Source organism: Trichosurus vulpecula, chromosome 8 (genome assembly GCF_011100635.1).
Source record: "Trichosurus vulpecula isolate mTriVul1 chromosome 8, mTriVul1.pri, whole genome shotgun sequence".
In the NCBI taxonomy this organism is placed as follows: Eukaryota; Metazoa; Chordata; class Mammalia; order Diprotodontia; family Phalangeridae; genus Trichosurus; species Trichosurus vulpecula.
The window spans coordinates 205,465,895-205,488,719 of NC_050580.1; the positions used below are offsets into that span (position 1 = coordinate 205,465,895).

Genomic DNA, 22,825 nt, shown 5'->3' on the forward strand with positions numbered 1-22,825 from the left:
TGTCCATCATGACACAGGATGTGTCAGAGACAGAACTTGCACTCAGGCCTTTCTGATTCCAAGGCCAGTCCTCACTTGACTATGACACACTGCCTCGTGGGGACCCTGCATCATTAGTAAATAAATACATGATGTGAGTAATATTGCTTTTACAGTCTGATCTGACATCTAGGATGGATTTATTTCCCAACCATGTAGCAGGTTGGCCACAACTATCACTTTAATGGACAATTTGAAGCACAGCTGGTTGTCTCCCCTCAAATGTACCAATCTTTATTAAAGGCAGCTGATTCTCAGCATCCTACTCTCACTGTTAGTGGGTTTTTAAGTTACTTGGTGAATTTTAGAGTAAAAATGATAACAATAATATTACTTAACATTTATATAATACTTGAAAGTTTTTAAAGCACTTTACAACGATGTCTCATTTTGCCCTTGTAACAGCCCCGGTAGTAGAAAGAGCACTGAACTTAGTAGTGGTGGGGCCGCTCTTAGAACAAAACTACCCCAATTCCTATCTAGTTAGGTGACTTTGGATTCTGTGTATCTCAATTTCCTAATCTGTAAAATGGGGCATAATAACGCATAGCCTTTCTACATGAATATAGAAGTGCTTTGTAAATTAATAATAATAGCTAGCATTTATATGTGGCTTTGAAGTCTACAAAGCATTTTACACATGTTATCTCATTTGCTTGAGACAGACTGAAGTGAAGTGACTTACCCAGGGTCACACTGCCAGTAAGTCTCAAAGGGCACATTTGAACCCAGATTTTCCTGACTCCAGATCTGGGGCTCTATCCATTACCACTCAGTGAGAACCTGCTCAGGCTAACTCGGATACCAAATAGCTCTTGGTTCGATGGTAAGATCTTGTTTTTTTTTTTTTAATAACTAGGAAATTATAACTTGTCCTTGCCTATTTCTAGGGATGAGTTAAAGATGGATGAGATCATATTCACTTTGAACTCCTTAGAACAAAAATATGGTGTGTGTGTGTGTGTGTGTGTGAAGAAACATTAGGTTTTATGTTTCTGCTCTTTTCCTCTCGGCAGGCTTGGGGACCAGTTCTACAAGGAAGCGATTGAACACTGCCGCAGCTACAACTCGAGGCTGTGTGCGGAGCGCAGTGTGCGTCTCCCCTTCCTTGACTCCCAGACTGGTGTGGCCCAGAACAACTGCTATATCTGGATGGAAAAGAGGCATCGGGGACCAGGTGGGCAGTGTGGGCTGTGAGATGGACACATACATTTGTATGTTTACATTTACACAATTGCAAGATACATACAGAAAAAAAGGGACTAAGGACAATGTGGCTTAAAGTGTGTGTGTGTGTTTGTGTGTGTGTGTGTGTGTGTGCGCATGTGTGCATGATATGTTCCCATATACACACAGACTGAGGTGCAGCGGCACAGAAATCTGTGATAATAATTCAAATCTCTTGATTTGAATTCCGGAGTATAGAGTTCAAGTTGTGGTTTTACTCCATACTGAACTGTATGACCTTGGCTGCCTTTCTGGGTGAGCCTCAGTTTTTCTGATGGAGATGATATTTGCCCATGTCACCTCACGGGGTTCATAGGATCTAATGAGGATATATGCTTTGTAGAAATAATAGGGCTATAAAAACCCAAGCAATATAAATGTAAAATTTAACTGCCTAAATACAAAATGGGGAAGGAAGGCTAGAAAACAAATCATGTGAAAGAGACTTAAGCAGTGTGGCAGCCAAAAAAAAAAATCTTTTCCTGATGATTGTAGGTGTTGTTTGCCTCTTTAAATTACTTTGTAATTTGCTCTGTGGGCATTTTGTTATCCGTGTACCTGTTGTTTTCCAGTGGCAGAATGTAAACACCCTGAGGGTAGAAGTGGCGCCATTTTTTGATTTGGTAATTCCATTGTCTAACACACCATGGGCACTTAAGAGTTTCCCATAAATATTTATTGAATTGAATTGACTCCCCCCATCTTTTTTTGTACAGACTTATAATTTAATTGGTGTAGAGGTAACCCAGTGACGAAATTCTCTCACCAATGGAGATCAGTTCTTGTTCTTCAACTTACAACAATAATAATAATTATAGTATATAATAAGCATCAACAATATTAATAGTAATATAATAGCTAGTTATTATATAGTTATTTAAAAATTGCAAAGCAAATAACCTATGTTATCTCCTTTGTTCCTCCAATAATTCTGTGAGGTAGGTACTATTATTATCCCTTTTTTACAGATGGGAAGATTGAGTCTGAGAGAGACTAAAGGATCTTCCTAAGATTACATAGACAATCTATGTCAGAAGCAGGCCTTGAATTCAGGTTTTTCTAACTCCAAGGCCAAGGTCTACTAAACCACCCTGCCTTTATACTTGAATCCTTAGCCTGAATTAATTGATTAAAGGATAGTGTCCAAATGTGCCTTTCCCTGGTCAGACCACCTCCAGAATATTGTGTTTGGTTCTAGATACCACATTTTAGGAGGAACATTGACAACCTGGGCTATATTCAAGGGAGGGTGAACAGATCAATGGGAGGATAGGGTAATATTTGGCCTGAAAAAGAGAAAACTTAGCCAAGTGAATGATTTCATTAGTGTTTACTATGTGCCAGACACTGTGCAAAGTGCTGAGAATACAAATACAAACAGAAACATAGTCCTTGCCCTCAAGGAGCTTATGTCCTATTGAGAGAAGACAGCACATAAAAGGAAGCTGAAAAGGGGGGAAGAGGAGGGAAATGAAAATACTTAGTGCATGCGTGTGTGTGTGTGTGTGTGTGTGTGTGTGTGTGTGTGTTTTTGTGCATGCATGCGTGTGGTGGGGGGAAGGGAGCTGAGAATTGTAGCTAAAGTCTAGAAGAGTCAGGAATAAAGTCTAAAGTGGAATGAAAACATGGCTGACTTGAACCTCCTCCTGAAAATAGAGGTTATGGAAGGAACCAGTCAATCATAGGGAGAGGACATAGGGGCAGAGAGTATTTCCAAGGGGAGAAGCCCAGAGGTAAAGAGCTTCCAAGGTGGAGAGGTTTCTATGGCATTGTGGAGAAAATCTGGAAGCATCAGTACACCCTGGAGAGGAATGAAAACTTAGGGGAAACATCAAGTCTTCAAATATTTGTGAAAGAGGGAATAGACATTTTGCTTGGTAGAACTAGAACCAAAGAGTGGAAAGCTGAGGAAAGCAAATTTCAATTAGGGAAAACTTCCTAGCAAAGCTATACAGAGATGGAGGTGTTAGGTTCCCTGTGTCAGGAAATTTGCCGATGGGGGTTGGATAGCAAGTAATCGTAGATATTATAAATGGAATTTATTCTTTGGGTAAAGAACAGACTCTGAGGTCACTCTCAAATCTGAGATTTTGAGATTATATTATTAGTATCATCATTATTGTCAGTCTTAAGAGGCCAAAACAGTTTTGTACACTCTGTTACATCATAGGTAGGGGGTTTCCCTTAAGAAGCTTTAGGAAGTAGATCCTGATTGTTTCCTTCCTCTCTATTATGTTTTAGGTCTATTGTGAGGAAAGCGTAGAGTAAACCTTAAAGCACTTTTATCTAAATGTGAATTATTATTCATATGTTGATTACGGGCCATTATGAATCTGTTTGAGTTTTTAAGTATTTTTGCGATAATAAGTTAAGCTTCGCAGGGATATACATTTCTCCTTCATAAACAGGCTTGGGTCCATCACAGAAAACAAAGAAGGGACCATGAACAGTCTTTTTGAATGCTAGTTTTTCTGGGAGGCTCTTCTATGGCCATGCTGATTGTGGAGAACCATGTTCCTCCCAAGTCAGTACTTTGTATTTTGGATCTGTCATGCTTTGATAAGCTGTCAGGTTCGGCTAAGCCATGTGTTGGAAATATAGCCAGTACTTGGCTTTGAGTGAGGTGAGGTCTGGTGAATCAGTGCATGAAGAGTTATGGAGGTGGGAAATGAGTCGGCAGGCTAATGTCTGGGATTAGAAATTCTCAGCAGCAACATTCTTGGCACATAATAGCAATAAACTACATACTGTGGAATCAATTCAATATGAATCTATTAAACTACTAGATTGCTGTCTTTTGCTTCTTTTTGTATCCCCAGTACTTAGCACAATGCCAGTACATAGTAGTCACTTAATAAATGTTTGTTGATTGCGATGATGACCTACTATGTGCAAGGCTATGCAGATAAAAAGGTGGAATGAATCATAGTTCCCACCCTCAAGGAGCTTATAATCTAATAGGGGAAGTGAACAATGTTTTGATAGAAGGCAGGATGTGATAAGAGCAAAGGTGAAGATCAGACACGATACTTTGAATCAATCTGTCAGTCAAAAAGCATCTAAGGTACTGTGTTTTCTGCTAGAGATATAAATATAAAAGTGAGATCACCCCTGCTCTCAAGTATCTTACATTCTACTGGAGTGGGATACATGTTCACAGACAGTTGTGTGGAGGATGGATTGGAGACAGGAGAGCTTGGAGGCAGGGAGATCAATTGGAACCTATTATGATCATCCAGGCAAGAGATGATGAGAGCCTCAACTAAAAGACAGTGAATCTATATGTAGAGAGAAGGGGACACTGAGGCAGACTCGATGAGACTTGGAAACTGAGAGGATATTGGGAATGGCTGAAAATGAAGACTCAAGGATGATTTTTAGGTTATGAATCTGAGTGAATGGAAGAATGGTGGTTGCCCTTAACATAAATAGGATAGAAGAGTACAGCCAAGATGGTGTAATAAAGGCAGGAATTCACCTGAAGTCTCCCTACAAACAACTTTAAAATAATGCCTCAAATTGAATTCTGGAGCAGAAGCAACAAAAGGTCAAAATGAAACAACTTTCTAGCTCAAGACAATTTAGGAAGTCAGCAGGAAAGGTCTTTCTCACTGGGGTGGTGGTTGGGCTAGGAGTGCAGTACAGCATAGGTAATCCAGCAGCAGGCTCTAGAGGCAGCTGTATCATCATCATCTTCATCATCATCATCATCATCATCATCATCATCAGCAGCAGCAGCAGCAGCAGCAGCAGCCTTCAGAGCTCTCAGCCCACAGACAGTAAGGGAGTTTGATAACTGGCCAGAGGGAGATTAGAAGGGACCATTTGCTGGCACTGTGTGTAGGACCCTGTTGCATTGCCCATATACAGTTCTGGGTCACAGACTCAGGGTAAGAGGAGCACTGGTGGTGCTTGTCGCCACCGGGAGCAAGGACCCTGGTCACAGTTCCAGGGTGAAGAAGAATGCTTGTGGCTGCTCCAAGGTAGCAGGGGCCCTGGTCTCATGTCCAAGGCAGAAAGCAGCACTAGTGCTTGTGGCTGTAGGAGGCCAAAGGCCTGAGTCACATTTCCAGGGACATAAGGAGCAATAACACTTGCAGCTGCATCAGGGGAGCAGGAACCCTGATCACAGTGCCAGGGTACAGAAGTGTTTGTGGTCATTTGCAGACTTGAGAATAGTCCAAGAGAGTAGTGACCACAACCCTTCTTAGATCATACCACCTCAGAAGAACTGAAAACTTACAGATATCCCCTACCTGCCAGAACTAGCTCTGAAAGCAGTAGCACTAAAAAGGTTAAACTTGGGAGCTAAGTCCAACTTTAACATAAAGTTAAAAGTCAAGAAATAGGCTGAAAAAGAACAAACAACAAAGAAAGAACCTGACCATAGAAAATTACTATGGTGACAGGGAAGATCAAGACACAAACTCAGAAGAAGACAACGAAGTCAAAACAACTACATGCAAAACTTCAAAGAAAATATGAATTGGATGCAAGTCTAAAAAGAATTATTGGAAGAGCTCAAAAATTAAATAAGAGAAGTAAAGGAAAAATTGGGAAAAGAAATGAAAATGATGCAAGAAAATTATGAAAAGAGAGTCAACAGCTTGGTAAAAGAGGAGGGAAAAAAACCCTGAAGAACATAATACCTTAAAAACCAAAAATGACCAAATTGTAAAAAAGGTACAAAAATCCACTGAGGAGAAGAACTCCTTAAAAAGCATTTGTCAAATGAAAAAAAAGATGAAATCCAATGAAGAGAAGAATGCCTTAAAAAGTATAATTAGCCAAATGGAAACAAAGATGTACAAAAATCCACTGAAAAGAATTCCTTAAAAAGTAGAATTGGCCAAATGAAAAAAAAAGAGGTACAGAAGTTCACTGAAGAAAATAATTTCTTAAGAATTAGAATTGGGCAAGGGGAAGCTAATGACTCCAACAGACATTAAGAAACAATAAAACAAAATTAAAGAATGAAAAAAGTAGAAGAAAATGTGAAATATCCCATCAGAAAAAAATTGACCTGGAAAATAGATCAGCAGAGATAATTTAAGAATTTTTTTAACTACCCGAAAGCCATTATAAAAAAAGAGCCTAGACATCATATTTCAAGAAATTATCAAGGGAAACTGCCCTGCTATACTTGAACAGAGGAGAAAATAGAAATTGAAAGAACTCACAGATCACTTCCTAAAGGGAATCCCCAAACAAAAACTCCCAGGAATATTATAGCCAAAGTCCAGGCCAAGGAGAAAATATTGCAAGCAGCCAGAAAGAAATAATTAAAATAGCATGGAACCACAGTCAAGATAACATATAATTTAGCAGTTTTTACATTGAAGTATCAGAAGGCTTGTCATATGATATTCTGGAAGGCAAAGGAACTAGGATTACAACCAAGAATAACTCATGTAGCAAAACTGAGTATAATCCTTCGGGGGGGAGGGGGAGGAAAGTGGACAGTTAATGAAGTAGAGGAATTTCAAGCATTCCTGATGAAAAGACCAGAGCTGAATAGAAAATCTGACTTTCAAATATAAGACTCAAGAGAAGCATAAAAAGGTAAGCAGGAAAGAGAAATCATAAGGGATACAATAAGGTTAAACTGTTTACATTCCAATGTGCAAAGATGATACTTGTAACTCTAAGAACTTTATAATTATTAGAGCAGTTAGAAGGAGTATACAAAGATAGAGGACATGGCTATGAATTGACTTGGATGGGATGATGTCAAAAAAATAAAATTAAGGGATAAGAAAGAAGGATCCGCTAGGAGAAAGGTGAAGGGAAAGGTAGAATGGGGAAAATTATCTCACATAAAAGAAGTGCAAAAAAAGAGCTTTTACAGTAGAGGGGAAGATGGGGAGTGGTGGGCAATGCTTGAACCTTACTCTCAGCAGAATTGGCTCAAAGAGGGAATAACATACACAATTGGATATAGAAACCTATCTTACCATACAGGGAAGTAGGAGGGAAAGGAGCTAAAAGGAAGGGGGCTAATAAAAAGGAGAGCAGATTAAGGGAAGTAGTGGTCAGAAGCAAAACAGACTTTTGAGGAGGGACAGGTTAAAAAGAGATAGAGAAAAGGAAAAGTGGGAGAAAATTGAATGAAAGGAAATAAACAGTTGGTAGTCATAATTGTGAATGTGAATGGAATGAACTCACTAATAAAAGGGAAATAGCAGAATGGATTAAAAATTAGAATCTGGGGGCAGAGCCAAGATGGCAGCTGGAAAGCAGGGACTCACTTAAGCTCTCCTCCAGATCCCTCCAAACACCTGTAAAAATGGCTCTGAACAAATTCTAGAGCTGCAGAACCCATGAAATAGCAGAGGGAAGCAGGTCTCCAGCCCAAGACAGCCTGGATGGTTGCTGGGAAGGGTCTATTGCACTATGCTGGGAACAGAACACAGCCCAGCATGGGCCTCACCAGGACCAGACCAGGAGTTGGGCTGAGCAGGCCATAGGCCCCTGAATCACTGAGCTGTAGCAGTTAGCAGACTTCTCAACCCATAAACACCAAAGACCATGGAGCAGGTCAGTGGGAAAACTGCTGGATTGGGGTGAGGTGAAGTCTGGCCCCAGCCCCGGGGGCAGCAGTGGCGGCAGCAGCAGGAAGCTCCTGTGGCTGCTTCCAGAGCTCCAGCTGCAGTTGCTTCCAGCCCCAGGTCCACCTGGTGGGAGGAATCAAGAGGCATATCAGAGCGGGAGTGCAAGGAGCACTTTGCTGGAACAGAAGCAGGTTCTCTTGCTGTGCCACGCTTGGATCTGGGTCAGGGTCCTGGTTGGCAGTTCTTGGGGGTGTAGGAGCACTGGTGTGGCAGAGTTTGCAGTGACGGTGGAGTAGAAGTAGCTCTGAAAACAGCAGCACAACCTCTAAAGCTTGGGACAAAGTACTCTCTACTCTACAAGCAGTCATACCCTGACAAAAAGTTCAAGGGTCAAGTAGTTTACTGGGAACATGAACAGGCAGTGAAAAAGGACTCAGACTCAGACTCAGACTATAGAATCTTTTTTTTTTTGGTGACAAAGAAGATTAAAACATATAGCCAGAAGAAGTCAACAAAGTCAAAGAACCTACATCAAAAGCCTCCAAGAAAAATATGAATTGGTCTCAGGCCATGGAAAAGCTCAAAAAGGATTTGGAAAAGCAAGTAAGAGAAGTAGAGGAAAAATTGGGAAGAGAAATGAGAATGATGTGAGAAAACCATGAAAAACAAGTCAATGACTTGCTAAAGGAGATCCAAAAAATACTGAAGAAAATAACACCTTAAAAAATAGACTAACCCAAATGGCAAAAGAGCTCCAAAAAGCCAATGAGGAGAAGAATGCCTTGAAAGGCAGAATTACCCAAATGGAAAAGGAGGTCCAAAAGACCACTGAAGGAAATACCACATTAAAAATTAGATTGGAGCAAGTGGAAGCTAATGACTTTATAAGAAATCAAGAAACCAAAGGAATGAAAAAATGGAAGACAATGTGAAACATCTCATTGGAAAAACCACTGACCTGGAGAATAGATCTAGGAGAGATAACTTAAAAATTATTGGACTACCTGAAAGCCATGATCAAAAAAAGAGCCTAGATATCATCTTTCAAGAAATTATCAAGGAAAACTGCCCTGATATTCTAGAACCAGAGGGTAAAATAGAAATTGAAAGAATCCGCGAGTCACCTCTTGAAAAAGATCCCAGAAAGAAAACTCCTAGGAATACTGTTGTCAAATTCCAGAGTTCCTTGATCCAGAGATCAAGGGGAAAATACTTCAAAACAGCCAGAAAGAAACAATTTGAGTATTGTGGAAACACAATCAGGATAACACAAGATCTAGCAGTTTCTACATTAAGGAATAAAAGGGCTTGGAATATGATATTCCGGAGGTCAAAGGAGCTAGGATTAAAACCAAGAATCACCTACCCAGTGAAACTGAGTATAATGCTACAAGGCAAAATATGGGTTTTCAATATAATAGGGGACTTTCAAGCTTTCTTGATGAAAAGACCAGAGCTGAATAGAAAATTTGACTTTCAAATACAAGAATCAAGAGAAGCATGAAAAGGTAAACAAGAAAGAGAAATCATAAGGGAGTTACTAAAGTTGAACTGTTTTGTTTACATTCCTACATGGAAAGATGATGTGTGTAATTCATGAGGCCTTTCTCAGTATTAGGGTAGTTGAAGGGAATATACGTGTATGTATAGACAGAGGGCACAGGGTGAGTTGCATATGAAGGGATGATATCTAAAAAATAAAATAAAATTAAGGGGCAAGAGAGGAATATATTGAGAGAGGGAGAAAGGGAGAGATAGAATGGAGTAAATTATCTCAAATAAAAGTGGTAAAGAAAAAGCAGTTCTGTTGGAAGGGAAGAAGGGGCAGGTGAGGGGGAATGAGGAGGGAATAACATACACACTTAATTGGGTATCTTACCCCACAGGAAAGTAGAGGGAAGGGTATAAGAAAAGGCAGATGATAGAAGGGAGGGCAGATTAGTGGAGGAGGTAATCGAAAGAAAACACTTTTGAAAAGGGACAGGGTCAAGAGAGAAAATTGAATAAAGGGGGACAGGATAGGATGGAGGGAAATATAGTTAGTCTTTCACAACATGATTATTGTGGAAGTGTTTTGCATAATGATACATGTGTGGCCTATGTTGAATTGCTTGCCTTCTTAGGGAGGGTGGGCGGGGAGAGAAGAGGGGAGAGAATTTGGAACTCAAAATTCTAAAAGCGGATGCTCAAAAAATTGTTGTTTTTTCATGCGACTGGGAAATAAGATATACAGGCAATGGGGTATAGAAATTTATCTTGCCGTACAAAAAAGTAAGGGGAAAGGGTATGGGTGGGGTGGGGTGACAGAAGCAGGGCTGACTGGGGAACGGGGCAATCAGAATATATGCCATCTTGGAGTGGGGGGGAGGGTAGAAATGGGGAGAAAATTTGTAAGTCAAAATCTTGTGGAAATCAATGTTGAAAACTAAAAATATTAAATAAAATATGAATATTAAAAATTAGAATCTGACAATATGTTGTTTACAGGAAACACACTTGAAACAGAGAGACACACCCAGAGTAAAAATAAGGGGCTGGAGCAGAATTTATTATTTTGTAGCTGAAAAAGGCAGAGGTAGCAATAATGATCTCAGAGAAAGGAAAAGCAAAAATAGACCTAATTAAAAGAGATAATTAGTGAAACTACATTTTACTAAAAGGAAGCACAGACAATGAAGTGATATCAATGCCAAATATATATACACTGTGTTATAGCTTCCATCTTCTTGAAGGAAAAGTTAAATGAGTTATAGGAGGAAAAAGACAGTAAAACTAAAGTAGTGGAGGGCCTTAACTTTCCCCTCTCAGAACTAGATAAACCCAACCAAAAATTAAACAAGAAAGAAGTAAAAGAGATGAATAGAATTTTAGAAAACTTAGAGGTGATAGACCTCTGAAGAAAATTGAATGGGAATAGAAAGGAGTATACCACTTTTTTCAGCTGGATGGCACCTTCACAAAAATTGGCCATGTGTTAGGGCATAAAAACCTCACAACCAAATGCAGAAAAGCAGAAATATTAAATGCATTTTTTTAAAAAAAATCATACTTCAATAAAAGTTACATTGAATTAAGGGCCATGGAAACATAGATTAAAAATTAGTTGGAAACTAAGTAATCTAATCCTAAAGAATGAATGGATCAAAGAACAAATCATAGAAACAATCAATAATTTCATTAAAGAGAATGACAACAATGAGACAACATAACAAAATTTGTGGGATGCAGCCAAAGCAGTACTTAGGGGAAAATTTATATCTCAAAGCACTTACATCAATAAAATAGAGAAAAAGCAGATCAATAAATTGGGCATGCAACTTAAAAAAATTGGAAAAAGAACAAATTAAAAATCTGTAATTAAACACCAAAATGGAAATCTTGAAAATCAAAGGAGAGATTAATAAAATTGAAAGTAAGAAAACCATTGAACTAATAAATAAAAGTAGGAGCTGGTTTTATGAAAAAGCCAATAAAATAGACAAACTATTGGTTAAAAAAAAGAAAGAGGAAAACCATATTGCCAGTATCAGAAATGAAAAGGGTTCATCTATGATTGAAGAGGAAATGAAAGCAATAATTAGGAGTTATTTTGCCCAATTGTATGCCAATAAATCTGACAATCTGAGTGAAATAGATGAATATTTACAAAAATATAAATTACCCAGGTTAACAGAAGAGGAAATAGAATACTTAAGTAACCCCATTTTAGAAAAAGAAATTGAACAAGCCATCAGTGAGCTCCCTAAGAAAAGACCCCTGGGACCAGATGGATTTACAAGTGAAACCTACCAAACATTTAAAGAACAATTAATTCCAATACTATCTAAACTATTTGGAAAATTAGGCAAAGCAGGAGTCCTACCAAATTCCTTTTATAACAGAAATATGGTGCTGATACTGTAACCAGGAAGGGCCAAAACAGAGAAAGAAAACTACAGACCAATTTTCTTAGTGAATCTTGATGCAAAAATTTTAAATTAAACAGTAACAAGGAGATTACAGCAATATATCACAAAGATCATACACTATGATCAGGTAGGATTTATACCAGGAATGCAGGGATAATTCAGTATTAGGAAAACTATTGGGATAATTAACCATATCAATAACAAATCCAACAAAAATCATATGATTATTTTAGTAGATGCAGAAAAAGCTTTTGACAAAATATAACAGTCACTCTAGAAAGCATAGGAATAAATGGAACTTTACTTAAAATGATAAGTGGTATCTATCTAAAACCATCAGTAAGCATTATCTGTAATGGGGATAAGCTAGAAGCATTTCTAATAATATCAGGGGTGAAACAAGGATGCCCACTTTTGTTTAATATTGTTCTAGGAATGCTAGCTATAGCAATAAGAGAAGAAAAAGAAATTGAAGGAATCCGAGTAGTCAATGAGGCAACTTAGATGGCTCAGTGAATAGGGTACTGGGCCTAGAGTCAGGAAGAACTGTATAAATCAACCCTCAGGCACTCACAATCTGTATGAACCTGGGCAAGTCACTTGACTCTGCCATAAACCACTGAAGAAGAAAATGGCAAACCACTCCAAGTACCTTTGCAAAGAAAACCACCTTGGTGGTCACAAAGAATCAGACATAACTAAATGACTGAACAATAATAAATGAGGAAACAAAACTATGATTTTTGCAGATGTTATGATGTTATATTTAGAGAATCAATTAAAAAGCTAGTTAAAATAATTAACAACTTCAGCAAAGTTGCAGGATATAAAATAAATCCATATAAATCATCAACATTTCTCTATTACCAACAAATTCCAAAAGGAAGAGATAGAGAAATTCCATTTAAAATAACAGCAGACAATATAAAATACTTGAGAGTCTATTTGCTCAGACAAACACAGGAACTATATGAACACAATTACAAAACACTTTCCATACAAATAAAGTTAGATCTAAGCAATTGGAGAAGTATTAATTGTAGGCCAGGCCAAAATAATAAAAATCACAGTTCTGCCTAAATTAATCTACTTATTCAGTGCCAATCTGGTACTGGCTAAGAAACAGAATGGCAGATCAGGCTACACACAACACAGTAGTAAATGACCTTGGTAATCTAATGTTTGATTTACACAAAGATCCAAGCTTTTGAGGCTACAAGAACTCACTATTTGACAAAAGTTGCTGGGAAAACTGGAAAGTAGAAAGACCAACATCTCATACCATATACCAAGATAAGGTCAAAATGAGTACAAGATTTAGATATAAAGGTTGATATTATAGGCAAATTAGGGGAGCATGGAATATTTTGCCTGTCAGATCTATGGATAAGGGATGAATTTATGGCCAAACAAGAGACAGAGAGCATTATGGAATGTGAAATGGGTAACTTTGATTACATTAAATTAAAAAAAGTTTTTGCACAAACAAAACTACTTCAATCAACAGTAGAAAGAAAGCAGGAAACTGGGGAAAATTTTTATAGGAAGTTTCTATGTCAAAGGCCTTATTTCTCAAATATATGGAGAACTGAACCAGATTTACAAGAATACAATCCATTCCCCAACTGATAAATGATCAAAGGATATGAGTAGGCAGTTTTCAGATGAAGAAATCAAAGTATATATAGTCCTATGAAAAAGTGCTCTAAATCATTATTGATTAGAGAATGACAAATTAAAACAACTCTGAGGTGCTACCTCATAGCTAACAGATTGGCTAATATGACAGAAAAGGAAAATTACAAATGTTGGACGGAATGTGAAAAATTAGGACACTGATTCACTATTGGTGGAATTTTGAACTGATCCAACCATTTTGGAGAGCAATTTGGAATTGTCCAGCAATATCACTAGTAGATCTGTATCCCAAAAAAATTAAAGAAAAAGGAAAAGGGCTTATATGTACAAAAATATTTATAGCAACTCTTTATGGTGGCAAAAATTGGAATTTGAAGGGATGCCCATCAATTGGGGAATGGCTGAACAAGTTATGGTATATGTTTGTGATGGAATACTATTGTACTATAAGAAAAGATGAGCAGAAAAATCTTTTAGAAAAATCTGGGAAGACTTATGCAAACTCAAGCAAAGTGAAATGATCAACTAGAACACTGTACAAAAGTAACAGCGGTATTGTATGATGATCAGCTGTGAATGACTTAGCTATTCTCAGCAATACAATGATCCTAGATAATTCTGAATGACTGATGATAAAAATGCTGTCCACCTCCAGAGAAGGAACTGATGGAGTGTGGATGCAGATCAAAGCATACTTTTAAAACTTTCTTTATTTTTCTTGCTTTTTTCTTTTTTGGTTTGTTTTCTTTTGCAGTTTGGCTAAGGTGGGAATACGTTTTGCATGACTTCACACATATGATGTATATAAAGTTACTTGCCTTCTCAAGGATGAGGGAGAGAAGGATAAGAGGGAGAGAATTTGGAATTCAAAATTTAAAAAAAATGTTAAATTGTTTTTACATGTAATTGAGAAAAAAAACATAAATAGGATATTTAGGAGGAGGATTGGGTTGGGGGAAGCAAAATGACTTCTATTTCAGATAAATTGAGTTCAGGATGATAATGGGTCATCCGAATAATGAGTCCAATATACTATGGTAGGCATGGGATTAGAGCTTAGGAGAGAGAGGGTGTCTGTGTAGATGTGGAAAAGTTGAATTCATGAGAACTGATGCAGTGGTCTCCAATAAAAAGAATTTAGAGGGAGAAGAGGAGAGGGCCCAGGATAGAGCATGGGGTACACGCACCCATGGAGAGGAATGCAGGGCAGGATATGCATCATGGTTCTTTAAAGGAGAATGATTGATAGGCAATAAGATGATAGTTAGAGAGAGAACCATGACAGAGAAGTATTGCAAACATCTAGAGAGTAGAGAGCATCAAGGAGAGACTGATCAAACATTGCAAAGAAGTAGGGAAGGATAAGGATAGAGAAAGGGCCATTCAGTCCAGCAATAAAAAGAACATTGGGGTGACCTTGAAGAGAGTAACTTGGCCACTTCACCTAGAAAGGTTAGAGACTCTGAGCTCCAGTTTGAGTTTCCCAATCACTAGAAAGCTCAGGATGAAGTAATTCTTAGGTCTTTCCTTCTAGCTTCACTCTTAAGGAGGTGTCCAATTCTCCAGTCAACTAAAATATAACTTCCATAAGGCTTGGACAGATTTCAGCATCTGTAAAATTAGTGACTTGAACCAGAGATCACCAAGATACCGTTTAGTTCTGAAATTCTGAAGTACTCATTAAATATTCATTGTGTATTCAGACTACAGATAATATTCATCTGATCATTCCTATTGAATACCCCACTGCCCATCAAGGTGATAGAGAATAGTATTAGCACACACAGGAATTGACTTAAGTAAAGTTTAATGACTCAGGTCACTGCAAGATTAGTATAAGTAAAGAAGAATGAAACTAAATTCTGCTAGCTCAATTATAGACAATTGCATTGGCATAAATTAATTTTACAGAGATAGAGAAAGGGAGGGTTACCTATATGTTGTACTTTACTTTAAATAAACCTGATGTGTAAAAATGCAGGATTACAATGAAAGGTTAAATCAGGGACCATTTGTTTGTTTTACAAAAGGAGTTAACATTGGATTCCTTTAAATAGTATGGTGTCCCTAGTGTTCAAAACCTTTCCTGGTCACCCCCAGCTGCTAGCACTATCTCCATCTGCTTTGTATTTATTGTGTATGTTCTGATTTATATATGTTGTTTCCCCCATTAGAATGTAAGCTTCTTGAGGGCAGGGGATATTTTTACATCTTAGCATAGTACCTGCCACATAGTAAGTACTCAATAAATGCTTGATTGATTGATTTAGAAAAATCAATTTACCCACAACTTTTAAGACACATACACACCTATTGTGGAGAGCATTATATACTTACATAGTAACTTAAGGACAGTAGAAATTAGTCACAGCTTTAAATCATCCAAAGGAAAGGTGTCAAACACACTGAATGTGGCTTACAATACTTGCTGGTGGGTCCAGATGAAAATGTAATTGGGAAAATATTTAATAAAATAAATAAAAATATAATAAAACATAGATAATTTCCATTTTAAGACTAAGTCAATATGCAGCCTGAAGGGATTCTTGCCTATTTGATTTTGACCCCACTGATGCAGAGCTATAGTGATTTTAAGTACCATGGCCAGCTCCATTTATTAAAAAACTCAGTGATCTGGGGCTAAATAAAGTAGTATTTGGGAATTTAGAATTTAGATCATATCTTGGACTCTTAATTTTCATTATTATTGTCCTTTTGTGAAAAGGAAGAATCAAAGGAAAAACATTAATTTGATGGACACTAGATTTCAGAAGGTGAATGATAAATTCATCTCCCTATATTGTTGTTGAACAGCTAGATGGGAATCAGGATGGGACTCAAAATTTCTTTTTCAAGAAATCAGTCTCACCCAAATGACCTTATGTAATCAACTCTAATTTTTTATACGTATTTTTTTGAATAATGAAGGGTCAAGTTAAAACTACCAAATTTAGAATATTTTGAACTTTGGTGGAGCTTTGACCACATTGGTATTGGTACACCCTCCACTGGTGCAGATCAAAGCCCATCTGTGCCTGTGAGTCCTTGTTTGTATCCTAGAGACAGCTGGTGGTGCAATGGATAGAGTTCTTAGCCTGGAGTCAGAAGACTTGAGTTTAAATCCAGCCTCAGACACTTACTAGCTGTTTGGCCGTGGGCAAGTCATTTAACCACAGTCTACTTCAGTTTCCTTATCTGTACAGTGGGGATAACAGTTAACAAGTACTTCCCAGAGTTGTTGTGAGAATCACATTGTGCATGATCACATTAAATAATATTTATAAATTGGTTAGCACAGTGCCTGGAACATAGTAGATGCTTCATAAATGCTTATTTCTTTCTTCTCTCCCTCTGTTCCTCCCTCCTTCCCTTTTCCCTTCTTCCCTCCTTTTTCCCTTCCTTCCTTCTATCTTCCTTCCTTCCTTCCCTCCTTCCTGCTTTCCTGCCTTCCTGCCTTCCTTCCTTCATTCTTCTGTAGGAGATCTGTCCAATGTTCTGAAGATCCCCCTCTGGGTCTTAGTATTTTGCAGATACTAGTGCGCTACTTGGAAAATCTCTTTGGTATCCCTCAGTCTTATTTCATGACTGATCCTATTTGTCCATGATAATTTTTTTAAACCCCACTTCTTGTGCATCAGTGGTAACATTCTTCAGGCTTTTTACTCCCACCAGTATGGAGCATATGAGTTGTTCAGGGAGGACTAGCACCTCTGGTGTGAGAGGTTTCTCAGCCCTTTTCAGGGCTGTTCATCCACCTTTGGTGTCCACCTTTCACCCAACTCTCACCTGTGGCTCCAAGAAGCTGTAGGATCCATAGTGGCCACATCAAGGTAAACTGCCTTGGTAGACAAGATGAACCAGGTTGAGGGTAACTGACACACGTCAAACCTGTCAGTGAGTCAAGGGGATTTCTTCCCCAAGCCTGTGAAGACTTCCCCCTGAAGAATTGGATACGAACAGTTTATTCCAATGACCATAAAGGCAGCTGAAACAGGTGCTGTGGAGTACTTAGAGCCTGGTCAGACATTGAAGATGACAAAGTCATCCACTATCCACTGCATCCACTGGCCATCACAAGTCATTCTGACTTTTTTTCTGCCATTCAATTTTGGTGGCTCTGGGAGAGAGAGAGAGAGAGAGAGAGAGAGAGAGAGAGAGAGAGAGAGACTTTGTATAACTCTGCCTCACTTAAATCCAATTCACACACAAGTCAAGACATCATCCCATAATGTCATCAGTCCTCTTCAAAAATGAAGGCTGAACAACAGCTCCCACCATTCATCATTCCATTGCTTTGGGGATCACTGGAAACTTTGATTCTTGGGTTCATGGTGTTCCACAGTTTACTGCCATAGAACAACCTCAGGAGAATACTTGTGTGAAAAAAAGTTTTGGCCGTAGGTAACGGCTTGAGATCTTTTATTGCATTGTACAGTTTCCCAAATATTATTGAAGTTGCTCCTCTTTTAATTAAGTCTGGGCTCAGCTCACTCACTATCCATCTTTTCTTTCCCACATGGAATACTAAACTAATCTTCTTTGAGTAGTCATAGATTTCACTGAGGAAGCCCTCTAGAGTTTTGAGCTTTGATGCACTTGACCCAATGTCATTCTGTGAAGAGGAGTGTTGGGAAAACCTTATCATCTACATGGCCTTCCTTTTCGATTTAGATTTTGTACTTGACCTCTTTTGTGCAAGTGACAAACAACTTTGGTGAGCATATATTTCCTTTTTTATTCCTTGCTTGATACTGGTTATTAAATGATCAATGAACAAAGTTATCTCTGGTTGGATTTATCAATGAATGTTGTGTAATGATAAAAGTTAGCTCTTAGGTTTTCAGAGTACTTTAATTATGGCCTTTTATTTGATCTCATAATGATCTCATGGGGTAGGTGCTTTTATTACCACCTCCATTTTACAGATGAGAAAACTGAGGCTAAATAAGCTTAAATGACTTAGCAGGGCCCCCATGGCTAGTAAGGCAGTATTTGAATTCAAGTCTTTCAAACTCTATTCTTAGAACTTAATTCTCTCATACTACTTAGCTGCCTCCATTGCACTGGGGACACATGTATTGGAGCAGAGTCTTTGAGGCTAGTTTTGCTCTACTGAATCAGTTTTTTTCATCAACAAATAATAAACACAATGCAATTGTATATTTTCTACATCCCTCCATCTGACATATGACAAAAACGTGGTCTGCTGTAGAGGACTGCCTGCAAAAGTCTGTTGTATTTTCATGAAGGATATCCTAAATACATGCAAGACTATTCTCATAAACATTAAAAAATCTATTTTGTTGTTGCCTTTTTGTCTATATCCAGTCATCCCTCCACCTTCCTCTGGACTGAATATTCCCTAGTGACAAAAACAAGCAAAATCATCCTATGCAGTATCCATACTTGACAATTTATGCAATATTCTGTCCTAATAGTCCCCTGTCTCTTTGCTGTGAGGGGAGAAGTATGTTTCATTACCTGTCTTCTACAACCTTTTTTGGTTTTCATGTTGCCCAGATTTTGACTTCCTTTTAGAAATCACTTTTCATTTACATTATTGTAGTCATTATATATATATTATTTTCTTAGTTCTGCTTATTTTGCTCTGCATTGATTCATACATATCTTCCCATATTTCTTGGAATTCTTCATATTGACTAATTTTTCCATAATAACATTCCATTATGTCTATATGTTTTAGTTTTTTTCAGCTATTCCTCAATTTGTTAGTGCCTACTTTGTTTCTAGTTCTTTGTCACCACAAAGAATGCTGCTATGAATAATTTGGTATTTATTGGATCTTTGATTCCACTGGGATTATGTACCCAGAAGTGGGTTTTCTGGGTCAATGGATGTGGAAAGTTTACTCACTTTTTTTGAGGACTAATTCCAAAATGATGGAACAATTGACTCATTCCATAGCTTCACCAAAAGTTTATTATTGTGCCTATTTTCTCTCAGCCCCTCCAACACCTACTATTTCTATTTTTAAATCATTTTTTGCTAAGTTGCAAAGCATTAGATGAAACCTCAGAGTTGCTTTAACATATATTTTTCTTTTTAATGAGTTTTTGTACTTTCTGTGGAGTTATTCTCTTCTGAGCTTTCCTTTTGGGAATCTCCTGGTCTCTAATATTTTTTCAAAATATTTGATATCTTCTACTATTTAATCATCTTGGGCCATATTTTTTGATTTGGGACTTTGTATCAAGGCCAGACATCCCCCCTTTTTATAATCTTGAATGGAGTAGTTAGGCCACGTTTGGTCCTGAACAGAATTCCTTGGGGTCCTGTTAATTGCTTTCACCTCCCCCAATGTGTCTGGGTCTTACAACTGAGATTACCTTCCATTTGTCTTGTATGTATCTTGTTTGTACATAGTTGTATGAATGTTGTCTCCCCCATTAGACTACGAGCCTCTTGGCAGGAGGGACAATTTTTGCCTTTCTTTGTATTCCCGGTGCTAAGTATAGTGCCTGGCACATAGTAGGTACTTAATAAATGCTTGTTGAGCTGATGGGCTTTGTTGTCTCTGGTTTGAGATGTGTGTTTGGTTTGTCCCTGGTTTTGGTGCTGCTGTATGTGCTTACACCCTCCTTGGGGGTTCTCTGGAGGAACACGCATGGTTTTCTGTTCTCTTCCCATCCCTAAGAGTTCTTCCAGTTAGGGCGGTCTTTTGGAATAGGTCTTTTGACCTATTCAGCTGAGCTCATACTGATGGGACCTCTCCTGTAAAGTAATAACTTCTGATTCTCTTGTGCAATCCTGTGCTTAGGTGAAGGTACTTACTAATGTTTCTTTTTTGATTTCTTGATCATTTTCTGATCTGGTGTCCTTTTAAAATCGTTATTGGAGTATATATGGGAGAACTAGGGTCCTCTTCACCCATTCATGCCACCATCTTAACGAGGACTCCTTATATTTCTCTTACAATTATTGAATTAGAGCATGGGTTTTTTTGGCCATATATAGTTTGCAAGTTTTCTTTTGAAAATTGATCATGCTTTTGATCCCATATATCAGAGAATGGCTCTTGGTAATATATTTGTATTAACTACCTATTTGGATATATAATATTTGATGCAAATCTTATACCTGCTCTGTGATTTATCTTCTAATTGTGCCTTCATTAATTTTATTCATGCAAAAGCTTTTTAATATAGTCAAAGTCATCTATTTTATCTTTCGTAATCTCCTCTATTCCTAGTTTGATTAAGAATTCTCCCCTTAGCCATAGTTGTGAGAGGCATCTGATTTTATTCTCTTCTTTTTTTATGGTGTGACCTTTTATATTCGGGTTATATATCCATTTTGAGTTTATCACGCGTAGTGTAATGTGTTCCTCTAAACTATTTCTTTCAAACAACTTTCCTGTTTTCTCAGTAATTCTTGTCAAAAAAGAAATGCTGCCTATAGAATTTGTATTTATGGATTTATCAAGCACTAGTCTACTGTATTCAGTTGCCTCAGTTTCTTCCTTATCTAGTCTCTCCCATTGATCTGCTTTCCTGTTTTTTAATTAGTGCCAAATAGTTTTCAGGATTACTGCTTTATCATATACTTTGAGGTCTGGTAATGCTAAGCTCCCTTCATTTATGCTTTGTCATGTTTCCCTTGAGATTCTAGGTAGAAAGATTTTATAGAAAGAAGAAAGTGGGTATAATGGATCATTGGAAATTATCTCCCTTCTTGCACACTGTGATCCCGCCAAATTGGCCTTTTCTTTGTTCCTCACAAATGACACTCCATCTCCCAATTCTGTGCCTTTACCCTGTCTCATATGTCTGAGATACATGCAGCCCCTTCTTACCTCTATCTCATAGTCCGCAGAGTCTCTCTCTTCCTCTAAGTCTCAGCTCAAGTACCATCTTCTGCATGAAGCCTTTCCTGGTTCCCCTGATTGTAGTGTCCTGCCTTCCAAGATACCTTGCATTAGACTACTATACCTAACTGCATGCATAAATATATATGTTTATTCATTCGTTTATATTTCTGTTGTATTTATATTTGTATATGTGCTTTTTGTTTTCTTTATTAGACAGTAAGTTCCTTGTATTCACAAGGGATTGTTTGATTCTTTCCATTCGTATGCCCAGTGCCTGGCACAGAGTAGACATTTAAAAAAACTTGTTGATTGATAGGTAGGAAATTAACAGAGATCTTTTTGGGTATTGTTAATAATATCATCCAGGATCTTTTTCCTTTTTTGATACTCTCATGCGATGTCTTGAAAATGGACTCTTGTGTGCTTTTAAAATTATTTGTCCTCCAGAACAGATTTCCTCATTGTATTTGGTCACTTTTAGCTGCTGTTCTGCAATTTGTTTGTTTCTGAGTGGCACTCTCTCATTTTATATCCCGATGGAAACACTGATACATCATTTAAGAGGACAAGTATACTAGATTCTATGAAAGGCTGCTAAATTCTCTTCGCACTTGTTCAGAACTTGATATGACCTGTGGACTGGACTCTAAGTCTACTGTACCAATTTGGGATGGGACCTTCCTGCTCTCCCTTTCTGTCCGGTGCTGGAGTTTGTGATGGTTAGAGGGAAAAAGAGGATGAGAGGAGGTGAGAAAAGGAAAGCGACCTCTCCTTCTTAATTCGATGGTTTTAATTCTACTGTAGTCTTTCTGTACAAATGCAAACACTGGAGTACTTACTCCTCCTGCTTCTCCCTTCTATCCTCCTCTCTATTTCTTTGTGTCTCCCATTCTTTCTTTAAAAAATGCTTTATTGTGATGATATTTTTGACATATAACTGTCACTTCCCAATGACTTCCCTCTCCCTAGGGTGTGCTGCAACCAGCTCTCAGTATGAGCATTTATCCCTTAGAAACTGGCAATCACTACAAATCAGAACTTGATTTATTGTTTTGTTGATTGTCTCACTTAAGAAACTGGTAATGATGCAGATTAAACTCAAAAGGGTGTGTGTGTATACTTTTTTTTTTAAATCAGAAAAGCCAGTGGCTAAACATTTACCAGCCTACTGCACTATAAACAGCTGCTTCAGCTCAGCAGTAGGGCAGTAGAAGGCAAAGAGAATGAGGCCTGGTGACTGTAGGTCAATAATAATAATAACTGGTATTTACATAGTGCTTTAAGATTTGCAGAGTGCTTTATACTCATTATCTCATTTGAGCTTCATGGTACCCCCAAACCTCTCTTGTAACAAAGAAATAGTTAAGAAAAACAAATCAACAAATTAACCTTCTCTCAAAATGTGTACCTCGTTTAGCACCCATAGTTTGCCACTTTTCTGTTCAGAGGCAGAGGCATATTTGTCTGCCTCAAGTCTCTCCCCACTTCGTCCATTCAGCCACTGCAGTGATTTTCCTAAAGCGCAGGTGCAATCACGTCAACCCCTGCCCCCACCCATGCTCAATACTCCAGTGGCTCTGAAGAAACACTTATTTTTAATAAGAAAACCAACAAACACATATTCTCCAACAGAT

At 37.9% G+C, this 22,825-nt stretch overlaps 1 protein-coding gene across 1 annotated transcript in view; it reads left to right on the forward strand.

Annotated features, from left to right (window-relative positions):
- Positions 1-22,825, forward strand: part of DPF3 (double PHD fingers 3) — a 420,028-nt gene that overhangs the window by 164,428 nt on the left and 232,775 nt on the right. The window contains 1 exon segment of the mRNA XM_036736699.1: positions 1,056-1,216. Coding sequence (XP_036592594.1) covers positions 1,056-1,216 — 161 coding nt within the window.